Source organism: Octodon degus, unplaced genomic scaffold (assembly GCF_000260255.1).
Source record: "Octodon degus isolate 3935 unplaced genomic scaffold, OctDeg1.0 scaffold00027, whole genome shotgun sequence".
Taxonomy (NCBI): domain Eukaryota; kingdom Metazoa; phylum Chordata; class Mammalia; order Rodentia; family Octodontidae; genus Octodon; species Octodon degus.
The window spans coordinates 5,549,134-5,564,198 of record NW_004524603.1 but is presented as its reverse complement, the minus strand read 5'-3'; the positions used below and the strand labels follow the sequence as shown (position 1 = coordinate 5,564,198).

The window sequence follows — 15,065 nt, the reverse complement described above, 5'->3', positions numbered from 1 at the left end:
TGATAATTTCAAAATGCCAGCCAAACTCCACAGCAATATCTCTTCCTCCCCCAACTCCCCCCTCAAGAAAAAAAAAGAAAGATTCAGAGCCTGGAGTCAAAGCTGGGGCTGGGGCTGGACTTTGGAAAACTCTGCCTGGTACTTCTCTGCCCAGGGCCCCCCCCCCCTGTGCTCTGCCTATGATCTCCCCTTGGCATCTGGGCATTCTCCACCTGGCCTGCATCTTGTAGCCAGCAAGGTAACCTAGGTGTCTCCGGAGCCTGATGGCCGCATGTCCCAAGGGGCCTTGTTTCTGGGAGAAGGAATAGCTGTCCTGTTTGTTTGGCTCTCGGTGATGCCCTTTGATGGGGACACCATGCCCAGAAGGCAGGTCACCAAGGCTCCAAGTGACAGTGAGCTGCTTCACAGACCTGGTTGTATCCCATCCCTCTTGTCTGCAGAAGCCCATGGGGACAGGAGCGGGCTTGTCTCCAGCAGTGGCTTTTGCCTCTTGGGGTGGCAATAGGAGGAGAGGGGTAGGAAGGCCATGGCTAGCAAGGCCTGATGGGAAGCGTCCACTGGAAGCAGAGCTGCCAGGGCCCTGGGGTTGCAGGTTCCTCCTTCCCTAGGGAGTGGCTGTCAGAAATCCTTGTCTTTGTGTTTTGAGATAAGTTCTTTGGCTATAATGCACTCAGGCCTCCAACTCAAGGCCACCCTCCTGCCTCAGCCTCCTGAGTGCTGAGGAGTAGTGCGCCACAGCACCCATCCTGTCGGAAATCTTTAATTGGCTTTTCACTGATTTCACCCACCAGGGGCAGAACCTTATTCTGAAGAGTTTAGAGGGAGAGCGCAGTCCAGTTGGGGGTGTTTGTCCCCACCCTGGGCCTTATGGTGAAGGGAGTGCTGCCTGCTTGTTCCTTGACATCTCTGCCTCCCCACTTGATGGCATTCCTAGGGGAGAACCCTGCAGGGCTTCCAGGCTCTGTTCCTGCATGTGCACTCATTACCCTTCTTAGCTGTCCCATCGATGTCCCTCCTGACCAGGCTCACTTGGCTCTGGTCTGTGGACCTGTTTCCTTCCTCCCTGTGGGGTTTCCATATCCAAGGCTCCTGGAAGTGCTGCCTCTTCCCGGCCCTCTTGAGTTGGCGCCTGGAGGACTGGCCACCTGGTATCCCTCCAGCGTGCTCCTGTCCCCAGCTACTGTCCTGTCCTCTCGAGGAGATGCACAGACATGTTTTGGGGGGTGCTTGGAAGAGCAGGTTCCTTCCAGGCATTACAGAGCCTGCTGGTTGGGTCTCCCTGGGGCTCATCCGCCTCCACCAGCCCACAGCCATATGGTCTTTTTTTTTTTTTTTTGGTGGTACTGGGGGTTGAACTCAGAGCCTTGCGCTTGCCAGGCAGGCGCTTATTCTACTAAGCCATCTCCCCAGCCCCAGCCATACGGTCTTGCGGGCCATTGGCCCAGTTATGAGTTAGCTGGAAGTTTTGGGACCAAGATGGCAGCCTGGGTGTCTAGGGAATTCTTGGGACAGTTTGGTACCTGTGCCACAGAGGTGGAAGGCCAGGCCCTGGAGAAACCTCTTCTGCCACCCTAGAGCCAGGGTGGTGGCAGCAGCTGGGCACATCCGGTCTCTGCCTCTTGCTCCTGTGACTGCCAGCAGGAAGAGGAGATGCCCAGGTCGTGGCCGCTGTGTGGTACCTGCCAGAAGCAGCAGGGTTCTGTAGGGCATTTGTCTGCCCAGCCCTCTCTCTCGTTCAGCAGGGGCCCTTTAAGGCCTCTTCTGGAAGGGGGCAGGATGGGGGATGGCATTCCCGGTGACACTGTGACCGCCCCATGGCCTGTGGGCCAGCCCCTGATGGGCTCTCTGTTCCCAGGGGATCTTGCTGAAGCGGAGCGGCAAGTCTCTGAACAAGGAGTGGAAGAAGAAGTACGTGACTCTGTGTGACAATGGACTGCTCACCTACCACCCCAGCTTGCACGTGAGTCTGGGGCTGGGGCCGGGGCGAGGCAAGGTGGGTGACGGTGAGCACCTGGGGTGGTCTCCGACCAGTTCTCCCCAGAGCAAGTGTCTCTGGGGCTCTCCCCCTCCCCCCGTGGTGCCCCTCCTTGGGCAGCCCTGGCAGTGGGTTAGAGGTGAGTGTGATCCATCCAGTGGCCTGGGTGCCACTCCCGAGGTTGGGTTGTGCCAGTGGGCAACAGTGTGGCAGTTGAGCGACCCAGGGCCTTGGGTAAGTCCTTGAGGGAGCAGAGTGGGGTGGCATTGTTGGCGGACAGAGGGCTCTTCAGGGCACATGGCCTGTGTCCGCATTGGGGTGTAGCTGTAGCCAGGGTTGTCGTGGGGCCCTGTGGCAGCTCCCCTACCCTTCCTGCCTCCCCTCCCTGCACTGCGTGGCTCCAGCACACAGCTGTCACCAGAATCCATCTCTGTCACCACCCCACTGTGGGGCTAATGAGTTCTCCCGTGAAGCCCCTCGAGCACAGTGCATGGGCCGACCCCACCCCCGCCCAGAGGCAGCCCCTCCGAGGGCCCCTGGCCACCCAAGAAGCCACACAGGCTGTTGGGACCCAGTTCAAGCAGTGGCCACGTGGCTCACTGTGGCTGTCCCTGTGAGCACCATCCAGGCAGCCCTGAGCACACAGAGGTGGCCTGTGTGGGGAGAGCTGGTCTAGGGGTGGCCTCATTCAGCTGAGCCCGGGCTATTCCCTGCCCATCTCCTCATCCAGTGCTCTGGGGCACTGACCTTCCCACCTAGCCTAGGGGACAGGTCATTCCTCCTACACTCGTCACTCTCCAGGGCCGAACCTGTGCTGGGACCACATCCATTTAGCACAGCAGCTCCTTTCTCACACAGGCCTGGGCTTCTCCCGAGTTCCTAGGAGATGCTGGGAAAGCCAGGCGTGGCCCATGCCTGTAATCCCTCCTTGGGAGGCTGAGGCAGGAGGATCGCCATGAGTTTGAGTCCAGCCTCAAAAAAAGAAGCCATCGCGAGGTGCCCAAGAATGGTGCAGACAGCAGAGACATGGGTGTCTGAGGCAGTCAGGTGGCCCTCGTCAGGTACCCTCTTCAGGCACGGGAATGGCAGCTGCACACCTAAGGCAGGGCTGGGAGCTGGGACCGGAGACTGTAGGTCTCAGTGTTGGAGTCGCCGTGTCACTGGCAGGAGGACCAGGTTGTGCTCAAGCCCAGAGGCCTTGTCCTCCCGCATTGCTGTCCTGTCCTCTTGCCTGCAGGAGCCTGGGGACCTGGCCTCTGGGGGTCATCTGTCGGCTAGGGCTGGGCATGATGGTGTGCGGGTTCTGTTCGGGATGGGAAGCTACGCCGTCTGGGTGGGAAAGTGGGGGGTGGGGGGCTCAGTGGTTTTGTGGGCTGTCAGCAACCTGGCCAGCAGCTGCCCTGAGGCTGGGGCCCATGACTGCTTTTCAGCATGACCTGGGTTTTCCATGCTTGCCAAGGGCTCTTCCCTTTGGGGCTGGCTGAGAAAGTCCTTAGAGAGCCGGGCCAGTGGGTCCCTAAGTGTCCCTCCCATGGCACTTGTTGCACTGGGAGCTTTGGGGCCCTCTGAGGGGACCTGGTGCGGCACTAGTGAGCCTGTCCTCACCTCCAGGGTGAGCTCTGCGTGTGCATGGCCTGATAGCCCAGCACGCTCGGTCTAGCTGACCAGGCCCCTTGGTCCCCAGGAAGGGGCTGCATGGCCGACGCCTCCGAGCAGCAGCTCCCTGTGGCCCGCAGCTGCTCTTCCCTGGACACCAGGCCTTCTGCTGTCCCCCCGCCCCAGTAATGTTCCTGCCTTATCCCCTCTTCCAGGGTAAAGCTGCAGGGCTGTGCTCAGGCTCTGCGGGGCTTCTTGGGGTGGCCCCCCGCTTCCCACTTTTGCTCTTCGCCTCCAGTGCTGGCCTTTTTCTCTTCGTCTCCCCTTAGCCGCCTGCAGCACCTTTTCACGGCAGCAGAGGCCGGGCAGCCTCCCCAAAGCTTTCCAATCCCGCTTGCTTGGGGCTTCTGGCTCACTGGAAGCTCAGGCCAGACCCTGGCCACTCTCCGTGGGGCTGGGGCTCCCCGCATCCTGGTGCTGGGGGCCAGGCCGAGCCCATAGAGACTGAGTCAGTGGGCAGCCCTCAAGCTTTACACCCGGATCTCGCCTGGCCCAAGAGAGCCCGCCACAGCCTCCCCCATTTTGCAGCCAGCGGAGCCATTCACACAATCACCTTCTGTTAATTCTATCTGCAACATCAATTAAATTGTTTGTAGAAACTAATTGAATGTGGCTTAATCACACATCTTAATAGCTTTCCACGCTCTGAACTCGTTGTTAATTCCAGTAATAAAACGAGATGAGAACGCTGGCTGGGTAATTAGCGAGGAGGCTGGGGAAGAAATTGCTGTTTGATGGTGGGTAATAAAGGCAGCCGTGGTGACCGCTCTCCTGAGCAGCCGCTGCCACTGCCGCCGCCACGCTCCCCGTTCTGCTGACTGAGGGAAACACTGTTGCTCTGTGCCTGAGGTCCTTGTCCCTGCCGCTGCTCCTCCGGCTCCACTCCGTTGTGGCTGCACTGTCCCGGAGGCCCAGGATCCAGCATGCGGCGGCTTGAGCAGAGCCCACCGTGCTGGGCTCGGGCAGGCCTGCGCTGCGGCTGGGCTCGGTGGCCCTGCGTTCCTCTGCGTGGCTCTGGTTTTTGGACTAGGGTCAGCTTCCGCTACAGCTCCGCCCAGGCATCCCAGGGCCTGAAAACTGTTGCCACTGCTGTGACCTCCTTGTGAACTGGGGCGGCGCAGACGCTCCCCCAGGAGAGGAATCACAGCTGGACCTTTGGCCCTGCCAGCTGTTGACAGTTGTCAGGAGCAGCCGATCCAAGACGTAATTGTGCGCAGGGGTGGGAAGGGGAGCGGCAGGGCTCAGACATGAGTATGCAGAGACTTGGGCTCAGGATGCGCAGGGCCCAGGAACAGGGGTGTGAGGGAGCTGAGCCCTTGGGATGAGTGGGGAGAGGCGTGAGAGCCTGACGTCGTAAAGCTGAGTACCACAGGGGCAGGGGCTGGCATGCAGTGGCAGGAGGAAGGTTGGACAGGCACCTCTGGGGCATTGCTGCCTAGCCGCCAAGGCAAGAGTTCTGGCAGAGCCCAGCAGCGGGTGGGCCGAGAGGTGGCCAAGGATCCTGCCTCAGGTGGCAGACCCCTCCTTGACTGCTCAGGATAGTGTTTGTGGTTCTGAACCAGTGTGCCCGAGGCTAGCCCTGCCTTGGGTGGCGGCCCAAGGGCACAGACAGCTACATCAGGGAGCGCCATGGGCCCTTGAACGCAGCTCCTGGACGTGGCCCCCGTTTCCTTGGGACTGAAAGGGTGACAGGGGTGATGCAGACCTGTAATCCCAGCAGTTTGGGAGGCCGAGGTAAGAAGACTGCAGTTCCATGCCAGCCTGAGCGACTTAGTGTGACAGTCTCAGAGTTAAAGAGTAACTGAAAGTGCTGAGGGTGTGGGCCTGTGCTCCCTGGGTTCAACTCTCACTGCTCCTAAGAAACGAAAATAAAAAAATCCCCGTGGTGGTTGGGAAGATCTTCGGCGCGGTGTAGAAGAGATGGACTTGTATAAAATACACCGCTGTGGTGCAGTAAAACCTAGGACATGAGCAGCAGGTGGTACGCTGATGCTGGCAACTCCCAGATAGGCAAGCTGGGAGTGGGCAGATGCGAGGACCTGTTGCCACCCTCCCCAGTCCACCAAAAAACCAAAGGCTGCCTTTTAAACTGTTCATGACCAGCCCCAGCCTAAGGGTTGGAGACTCATGCAGGCATTAAATGTTCCTGATGCCCAGGTTGGGGTAGGAGCCAAGCAGTTGTCATGGGGGTCTGAGATTGGCAGTGCCCTCCTCAGACAATATATGTCCCCCATATTGTCCCTGACTGTAGAACATCCTCAGCCACAGAGACGCTCTGCCCCTGAGCCTCATCTCCATCCAGTGCTCGGCATCCTGTGTGAACAGCCGCCTAAGGACTCCAACCCTCCGGTCCTTAGAGCCCTGGAGGGGTGGAGATCTGACTGTGTTCTAGACTTTGTGATTTCTGAGAGCTATGGGGTCCTGCAGCTCTGCTCCCCGAGTCCAGGGAGCACTGCTGGGAGATACAGCACAGTGCAGGGGTGGGGGTGTCCTCCCTAACACATCTCTATGTCTTTTCCTCTGCCTTCAGGATTACATGCAGAACATCCACGGCAAGGAGATTGACCTGCTGCGGACGACGGTGAAGGTGCCCGGGAAGCGTCTGCCTCGAGCCACCCCATCCACAGCCCCGGGCACCAGCCCGAGAGCCAATGGGCTGCCCATGGAACGGAGCAACACGCAGCTGGGTGGGGGCCCAGGTGAGGAGGGCAGTGGCCGTGTCGGGGACAGTGCTGTTGTCCAGGGTGACATCAGCCTCGGGTGGGGATCAAGTGCAGCTGCTGGAGGTCCATTCCCAGGCTCCTTCCCGCTCCTCCCTGGGCTTCTCCTAGGCCCTTGCCCTCCTGGCACTGTCCTTCCCACGGTGCATTCTGTGGCCCCTTCTTCTCCAGACTTCAGTGTCCCCCATATTGTCCCTGACTGTGGAACCTCATTTTCCTTGGCTGTCTGTGTGGTTCTGGGGAGTGGGGCCAGGGGTCTGAAGGCTGTCTGCGCTGGAGCTGAGAAAGGACAGCGTTAGGTGGCTGGGTAGGACAGGGCGGGGGGCGAAGCCTTGGGACCATGGGGACAGCCTCCTCAGGTCTGTAGTAAGAGGTGTGGTCCCAGCACAGGGATTCTAAAAAGGGCTAGATGTGCTGCCGAAATGTTTCAGGCTGGGGACTGGTGGTGGCAGGTACCCCCACCCCTGCTGTGTCCTTGCTCTTTGCGTGATCATGTGGCTCAGTGAAAGGTCCATTCCCAGGCTTCTTCCTCCTCCTCCCTGGGCTTCTCCTAGGCCCTTGCCCTCCTGGCACTGTCCTTCCCACGGTGCATTCTGTGGCCCCTTCTTCAGAGTTCGGTGTCCCCCATATTGTCCCTGACTGTGGAACCTCATTTTCCTTGGGCCCAGAAATTTCTGCTTAGAACAGAGCCTGCCCTGCTGGTTGGCTCTGAGCGGAGGAGCTTCTTAGCTGGAATGTATCGCCTTCCCTAGGGGCATGTAGGGATGCTGGGTCTTGTGCCTGTCACGGTGACAGGAGAGTACTAGAGAAAAAGGACAGAGTGGGCAGAGGCCAGGAATACTGAGCCTCCTGAAATGCTGGTGGAGCTGGCACTGCAAAAGTCTGTTGAGAGGAGGAGGGGCCCGGCCCCCAAGCGTGGCCCTTTTGGTGGGGTGGCTCCCTGGTATGATCAGCCTGCTCCCAGGTGGCCATTGCTGGCTGGGCTGTAGGCACAGGCAGCAGCCAGGCAGGACCTGGGCTGCACCAGGGGCATGAAGTCAAGGTTCTTGTCCCTGTTTGCATGGAGAAGAAAAGGCTCGCAGAGGCTCGGTAACTTGACCATAAAATCCCGCAGGAAGTGAGCTTGCCAGGGTTTCAACCCAGGCCTGTCTGACAAAAAGTTCTGGTCCTTCTTCTAAGTGCCGCCGCTGCCGAGCTCAGAATAAGGGAGGCCTTGGACTCAAGGAGAGCTCTGGGGGAGGAAGGAGGTTGGAGAAGGTGGTACAGCAGCAGGGCATTGTGTCCTGGGGGCCAGAGTCCTGGTAGAGCCCTGTGGAGGTCTCTCCGGAGCCGGGCTGGTGGGTACGGAGTTTCTCATGCCAACAGCAGAGGGGCAAATAGCAAACTCCAGAAGGGGGGCTCCTTTCCTTGATTGCGAATAGCTGGGCTGTTTCCTCAAAGAGGGTGTGAAGCGAGACGGTGCTGTTGTGTGCTGTTCTGGGCCCTGTGCCCTTCACCTGGGCAGCCAGCCTGGCACGGGGCGGGTGCCCTGGCTGCTGCGATCCCAGCACCCACGCAGGTACACGTGGCCAGCACTTCCGTGGCCCGGCTCCCACTGCCACGCGCTGCCACCGACCCTGATGCACACTCACACATGTCTCTCGCTCACCGGGCGATGTTAACATCTCATTATCTTTGTTACTGTAATTACATTATCCGCTGCTTTATGCAGAATTATCCTCGGAGGACTAATTGATGGCTCCATGTTTAATTCATTAATCATTAGCATCAAATTCGACAATTACAGTGCACACTGATTGTGGGATTGCAGGCGTAATGAGGGGAGAATTAACAAAGAAAAGGGAACGTACTTCCCTCCCTCAGGGTTTTGGGTTGGGGGGCCTGGAAGGGAAGTTGGACCTGTGATGTCTTGGGTTGGGGCCCAGGATGGGGGGTGCCGTTCAGAACCTGGGAGGGGACATGCAGAACCTGTCGAGGGTAGGAGAGAGGGGCACCGCCTGGGGGCCCGAGGAGGGGCTGGGGAGGATCTGTGCAGCTGGAGCCGGGCGCCCGATCCTGAGCGGGATCCGTAAGCCAGCAGCACACCATGTTGCCAGGCACCTGCTTGGTGTCCGTCCCCTCCTGTTTTGGGTGTTAGCACAGAAACAAGAGAGATGGAAACTGGGCCTCGGCCTTACGGCGGTGTTTTCCCCTGAGCATTTGGGGCATCAGTCCTGCTGTCCCCACCCGCTGCTTGGCCTCGCAGGACTCCCCGCAAGTCCCCCTGGCCAGATCCCGGCTGCTTTCCTGCTAACCCTGCACCCAGCGAGCCCCTCGACACCTTTTGCACAATTTGAACTTGGGGTTGGCCCACCTGTTCCCAGACTGTGTGGCCACTTCCTTCTGGGTTCTATCCCCACACTTTATCTCGGGGGTAGTGAGGAAGGGAGAGAAGCCTGGGCACACTGTCGCACTCAGCCCTTGAAGTGTTGCGGCCTGGGAGGCCCCTGGCCATGCCAGGCTGCTGCAGTAGGGGCAGCCAGCGTGGTGCCGCAGGACACAGCCTGCCCAGCCTAGGCACTCCCAGAGCAGCCTTTGGCTCCCCTTGGCTCCGCCATCCTTCCCTGATGGGAAACGAAAGATTAATTTTCTCCAGCCCAACAGGATAATTACTAATACTAATTAGACATAATTACTTGAATTTGATACACTTATTTCTTGTCAGAATGGCAGCAAAGCTGAGGCAGACCAAATGACATATGTGGACCAGAATGTAGGGTGCCGGGCCTGAGCCAGGAACGAAGGCAAACAGGTCATGGCAGAACAGGTCATAGAGGCCCGGGAGACGCAAATGCAGAGACGCCTGCAAGTGCCCTGCATCCCTGCCAGTTCCCTGTGTCAGTGCGGGGACAGGTCTATGCCCCTCTGTGTTCACAGGGGAGAAGAGGGTAGGAAGGTCTAGGCAAGCCTGCTTCTGGAGGCTTGGAAGAGTTCAAGGACTCTGGCCCGCTGCTGGGTGAACCCCAGACCCTGCTTATGTTTGGGTGACCCTTGTGGAGCAGCTCTGTTCTTAGGACAGTATGGGGGACTCCTGCCTCAGCCTCCCAAGAGCTGGGATTATAGGCACACATCACCATGCCCACACAGGAGAGATTTTTGGACAGCCCCCCACCGGACGCTCCTCCCGGGCCTGATCTTCCCCTCACCACCCCGCCAGGTGCCCCCCACTCGGCCAGCAGCGCGTCCCTGCACTCCGAACACACCCTGGGCAACCCGGCCTGGGCAGGCCCCAGCCCTGAGGGGCCGCACCAGCGCTCTTGCTCTGTCTCCAGCGCCGACCAGTGGAGCACGCAGCACCCCGGTGAGTGGGGGCTCTCCCACTGCCACCTCTGTCCCTCCTGTGGCCACCAGGCGTGGCTTCGGGCCTGTCCCCCACAGGGCTGGGGCCTGTGTGCTGAGGCCCGCCCTCTGCGGCTCCTCCTCCCTGGTCCCCAGGCAGCGCCGGTGGCGCTTGCATCCCCATCAGCCCCCTGCGCTGCTGGCTCATCAGCCTCTCGGCAGGGAACAGGGATGCTGCGGTGGCGGAGTTGGGAGGTCGGAGGCTGGGGCTTCATGCTACAGAGGCAGCCCATCCACCTTAGACTGAGGTCCCCACAAAACCCTTGTCCCCAACCTGCTTCCTACAGGGAGCTTGGCCCTATCTAAGGAGGGTCAGCAGCCGCCTGCCTCTTTCACCGTCTCCGGCTTTGCTGGGCTCTTGTCTTTTCCAAAATTTCCTCCTTAGTTTCTCTTTTCCCCTGGCCCCCACCCCTAGCCTGAGTTTGGCCACAGGCCCTGTGGCCAGTCTTAAGGCTGAAAGGGACTGGGGACAGCACTTTCCCCTGCCTCATTCCCTAGTGGTCAGGGAAGGTGCGGACACTGGGAGGTGACTCTCCTGTCACCCGACCCTAGTGAACCAGGAAGTGGGCAGCAGCCCAGATAGAGACAGCCTTGCCCCCTCCTAGGGGATGAGCCACCCCCAGAGGGCTGCCAGCACCTGTGTGTGTCCCACCCTGTCTGACCTGTCCCAGCCTGGGGGAGGGAACAAGGAGCAGGGTCCTCCCATGGGGTCCCAGGCCTGCCCTGCCCTCCATGAGCCTCTCTGTTGAGTCTGAAGGAGGCAGGCAGGGAGGGAGGGAGCATGTCTGCCTCTAATGAAGTTTGACATTTAGTGGTGAGCGCCGGGCGGGGTGTGGGAGCCGGAGCTTGATTAGCGCGCTCTAATTGACAGTAATTAGGCAGCTCCCTGATTGTTTCTAATTCTGCTATTAATTGTGAGGAGCGGGGAGTGTGATTGAGGATAAATTTGGTGCTGAGCCGCTGGGGCTTGGGCTCCCCGAGAGCTGCCTGGGCCACCTTCCACCCTGAGAGACTGCTAGGGACCCGTTGCCTGCTCCTCCCAGACCGGTGCTTGGGGCTGGGAGGTCTGGGACCCAACCTGACCCCTCCAGGGCAGCCCAGCCACCACGAGCGGACCTGTTCCTCCCCTGCCCTGTGCCGCCTCGCCTGCCCCTTCCCACACCTCTCCACTCTGCCCTCCCCAGCGGGTGGCACGGCTGACGAGCTCAGCTCCAGCCCCAAGCTGGAGCCTCCCCCATCTCCCCACTCCAACCGGAAGAAGCACCGTTGGAAAAAGAGCGCCGGGAACCCCCGACCAGACGGCCCCAGCAGTGCTGCCGAAGGTTAGGGGGGCCCAGTGGGCAGGCGGGCACAGGAGGTGGGCAGCGGGGCCTGGGCACAGTACCCTCAAAGTGGCAGCACCCTGCTTCCTGATGAGGTAGACGAAGCTCTTCTAGGCATCGTTCTGTTAAACTCAACCACACAAGCCTGTCTTGGAATTTAGACCCAGTACCTTGGACAAGATCTGCTCGTTTTCTGTACAGCTGTGAGAGTGTGTTTTTCTCCGAGTAGGGTGCGGTGGTGGCTGTCATAGCCCCTCCAACACCAGCTAGCAGGCCCTGTGTCCTGCTGTCTCTTGTGTCTCCCAAGAGTTTGTGAGTGCTGGGGACATAGCGGTGCTCACATGTGTGTGGGTCAGTTGAGTATCGTCTCTGCTGGCTGGGTGCAGGCGCTCCAGGTCCTTCGCCAGCCCCTCGGGATCTGCCTCAGTCACGCTCATGACAGTGCTGGCTCCGTGCTCCTCAGACCCACCCTCTCCACAGCGTAAGCGGTGGATTCATCTCTCCTTCCTGCCGTGACGGGAGGGTCAGCAGTGATCAGCTTTTCCAAGCACCCTGTAATGCGTTCATGCCTCGGTGTCTGCTGTGGTCGAGGAAACCAGGGCCTGTGGGTGATGCAGGGATCTTGTGGTTCAGAGGCTGGGGGGAGCTAGGGCGAGGCAGGAGCCTGGCATTTGGGAGGGCAGTAGTGCCTGCTGTGTGCATGCGAGGAGGCAGTTCCGTTCAGGGTCCTGAGGCAGCAAGGAGCCAGGCCCAGGAAGACTTCAGGGCTGTCACTGTCAAAGAGGTGAGAAGCTACAGGCAGAGGTGCAGTGAGGATTCTCAAGCAGAGGTGGTCTGGCAGAACGTGTGGCTCACCCAGGACCGCCCTGAAGGTGCCTGGGTACTTTCCAGCTGCCTGTGAGCGGTGGTCCACCCCTGGGGCAGTGACCTCTGGCACTATAATTCATGTCACTCTCTGAAAGCCTGTAGGAGCAGAGCTTGGAAGAGCTTTGTTGCAGTGCTTGGGGTCACCACTCAGCCCCTGTGCTTGTCAGTACAGATGTCCGAGGGTCCCCGTTGGCTCTCGGGTCCTGGTTCCTGAAGCAAACATCTCCTCACCCCCACCCACTTGCCCTTCCTGCCTGCTATGCCAGGGCAGTGGAGGAGGGGCCTGGCTCCCAGGAGCCCCACGCTGACGCCGTCAGGAATATTGGGTTTAATGAGCTGCAAAATGAGGCGGCTGCAGCTGACATGTACGGATGTACCCACACCCGCCTCCCTCTCCCGGCACTGCCTTCCAGCACCGATGTATCTTTGGCCAGACATGCAGCTCCTCCTTCTAGAGGCTCCGATGCCGGGGTCTGGACCCTGCTTGACAGCCAGTGCCAGGGAAACCAAGAGCTCGTGTCCCCCATTCCCCTGGGCTCCACAGGTGGTTAGGAATGGAGGTTCAAGGGCTCATGCTGGTCACCACCTCCCTGCTTACAAGTGGTCCAGGACTGGGGCCCAGGTGGGAACAAGGTTGTGGCGTGTGTCCTGGGCGAGGGTGCCCGCAGTGCCAACCCACCCCCCTCCCACAGAGGCGGAAGAGTCCTTCGAGTTTGTGGTGGTGTCCCTCACCGGGCAGACGTGGCACTTCGAGGCCTCGACAGCGGAGGAGCGGGAGCTGTGGGTGCAGAGCGTGCAGGCTCAGATCCTTGCCAGCTTGCAGGGCTGCCGCAGCGCCAAGGACAAGGTTGGCAGGGGGTAGCCGGGCCTGTCGGGGGCACCTGCTGGTGGGAGGCAGAGGGGCTTGTGACTGACCCCTTGTCCCCACTGTGTGGCAGACGCGCCTGGGGAACCAGAATGCAGCCCTGGCCGTGCAGGCCGTCCGCACCGTGCGTGGCAACAGCTTCTGTATCGACTGCGATGCCCCCAGTGAGTGCCAGGTGCACAGAGAGCTCTGGAACCTGGGCCCACAGAGGGCACTGCATGCGTGGGGGCAGGGAGGAGGCCTCCCCGGTTGTCCCCATCCCGGCTGCCCACCTGCCCCGTCCTCCTTCCTTTCCTTGCCTAGATCCCGACTGGGCCAGCCTGAACCTGGGTGCCCTGATGTGTATCGAGTGCTCAGGAATCCACCGCCACCTGGGGGCTCACCTGTCCCGCGTCCGCTCCCTGGACCTGGACGATTGGCCTCCCGAGCTGCTGGCCGTGATGACCGCCATTGGCAACACCCTGGCCAACAGTGTCTGGGAGGGGGCTGTGGACGGCTACATAAAGCCGGGCCCTGAGGCCTGCAGGTGAGCTGCTGGGAGGGAGGGGACAGCTGGGACAGTGTTAGAAGGGTTAAAAGTATCCGTTGCTTTGCCTGGCAGTTGGTCCCTGGGGTGTCCCTCCCCCTTTGGTGCCTGTCACTCAGGCGCCACACAACAACAGGCCTTTTCTGAGCCGTTATCAGCAGGTCAGGGGGCCACTGCCAGGCGCATGCGCAGGGCCCCTATCACCACGCTGTGCAAGACCCAGGCCTGCACTGCTAGATGGGGAGAATGGGTGGCAGATAGGAGCAATGTGGGCCCCCGCCCAGGCCCCCACCTGCTTTGTCCCTGCACTGCCAGTTGGAGAGAGTTCAGACAGCCAGATAACCCACCGCCACCGCCGGAGCCACCTGGAGTCTTCCTGCCCCTGTGCCCCGCACGTCCCCTGGCCCCTGAAGGCCTCCTTTCCTCTCCGTGTCCCTGCTTTTTTTTTCCACGCTCTTTATGTTCCTGCAGCACTTCTGCATGCCCGTGGTCTCTTGGGCCTCTCCTCTGCACAGTCTCCTGCATCTTCCTGCTGGCTGTCCTCTCCCCACGTACCCCTGGCCCCCGGTGGCTCCCTGGGCTCACTCCCCACCCACCTGTGCTTGCAGAGAGGAGAAGGAGCGCTGGATCCGCGCTAAGTACGAGCAGAAGCTCTTCCTGGCCCCGCTGCCCAGCTCAGACGTGCCGCTGGGGCAGCAGCTGCTCCGGGCCGTGGTGGAGGACGACCTGCGGCTGCTGGTGATGCTGCTGGCCCATGGGTCCAAGGAGGAGGTGAATGAGACCTACGGGGACGGCGACGGGCGGACAGCGCTGCATCTCTCCAGCGCCATGGCCAACGTGGTCTTCACACAGCTGCTCATCTGGGTGAGTCCAGTGCCCGTGCCCACCCTGCTGTCCCAGACCCGGCCCCTTGCAGTCCATGCCCTGCCAACCGTGCCCACGCGCTCTCTCCCACAGTATGGCGTGGACGTCAGGAGCCGGGACGCACGGGGCCTGACACCCCTAGCCTATGCGCGCCGTGCTGGCAGCCAGGAGTGCGCGGACATCTTGCTGCAGCATGGCTGCCCTGGGGAGGGCTGCAGCCTGGCACCCACGCCCAGCAGGGAGCCCCCCAGTGGCCCTGGCGCCTCCGCCGAGCTGCACCGCAGCCCCAGCCTCCTATGAGGCCCAGGAAGAGAGCGGACAGGTTCGAGGGACTCCGTGGCCTAGGACCTCCCCACAGGTGCTGGGGGAAACAGAGGCACAGAGACAGAGGGCAGGAAGTCAGAGACAGCTGAGGAGAGAGAGGGCTGCCAGAAGTCAGGCCGCTGCAGGCGGGAGAGCGGCAGCCAGCCCTCTGCACTTCGGTGCCCTTGAGGAGGGACAGGACCCTTGAGGTGCCCGTGAGGAGAGGGGGGCAGGACCTCTCCCTCCTCCAGACCCCCGCCCCCTTGTGCTGGCCTGCAAGCCTTCCCTCTGTGCTGGGGAAGGGCCAGGTACAGGATGGCAGGCGGGGTGAGAGGCCAGGGGCCAGGAGGGCTCCCATGTAAAATTTGTACATTGCAGTATTTATGTTTGTGTACATACTTGATGTGCGTGTATGATGAGCCAATAAAGCAGACTGTGTGTGGCCTCATCTCGGACCGCCTGCACCCTTCCAGGGATACTCCTCGTCTGCCTTCTCTTCAGTGTCTCCCATGTCTCCCAGATCTCGTCTCTCCCTGAGCCAGGGTCCCCAGGGATCTTCTGCCCCCCTCATTTTAGTGTCTCTCTCTCT

General features: G+C 60.6%; 1 protein-coding gene across 5 annotated transcripts in view; it reads left to right on the top strand.

The window, feature by feature from the left end:
- Agap3 (ArfGAP with GTPase domain, ankyrin repeat and PH domain 3) overlaps positions 1 to 14,924 on the top strand; it is a 43,347-nt gene extending 28,423 nt beyond the window's left edge. For 3 of the 5 annotated variants that reach the window (XM_023712901.1, XM_023712899.1, XM_023712903.1), the window contains 9 exons: positions 1,856 to 1,960; positions 6,162 to 6,330; positions 9,548 to 9,691; positions 10,914 to 11,051; positions 12,611 to 12,765; positions 12,857 to 12,947; positions 13,087 to 13,309; positions 13,918 to 14,173; positions 14,267 to 14,924. In XM_023712901.1, the coding sequence (XP_023568669.1) occupies positions 1,856 to 1,960; positions 6,162 to 6,330; positions 9,548 to 9,691; positions 10,914 to 11,051; positions 12,611 to 12,765; positions 12,857 to 12,947; positions 13,087 to 13,309; positions 13,918 to 14,173; positions 14,267 to 14,473 (1,488 nt within the window). In that variant the 3' untranslated portion in view covers positions 14,474 to 14,924. The remainder of the gene's footprint in view (positions 1 to 1,855; positions 1,961 to 6,161; positions 6,331 to 9,547; positions 9,692 to 10,913; positions 11,052 to 12,610; positions 12,766 to 12,856; positions 12,948 to 13,086; positions 13,310 to 13,917; positions 14,174 to 14,266) is intronic. The other 2 variants (XM_023712900.1, XM_023712904.1) reach the window with 1 other exon arrangement.
- Positions 14,925 to 15,065: the final 141 nt, after the last annotated feature.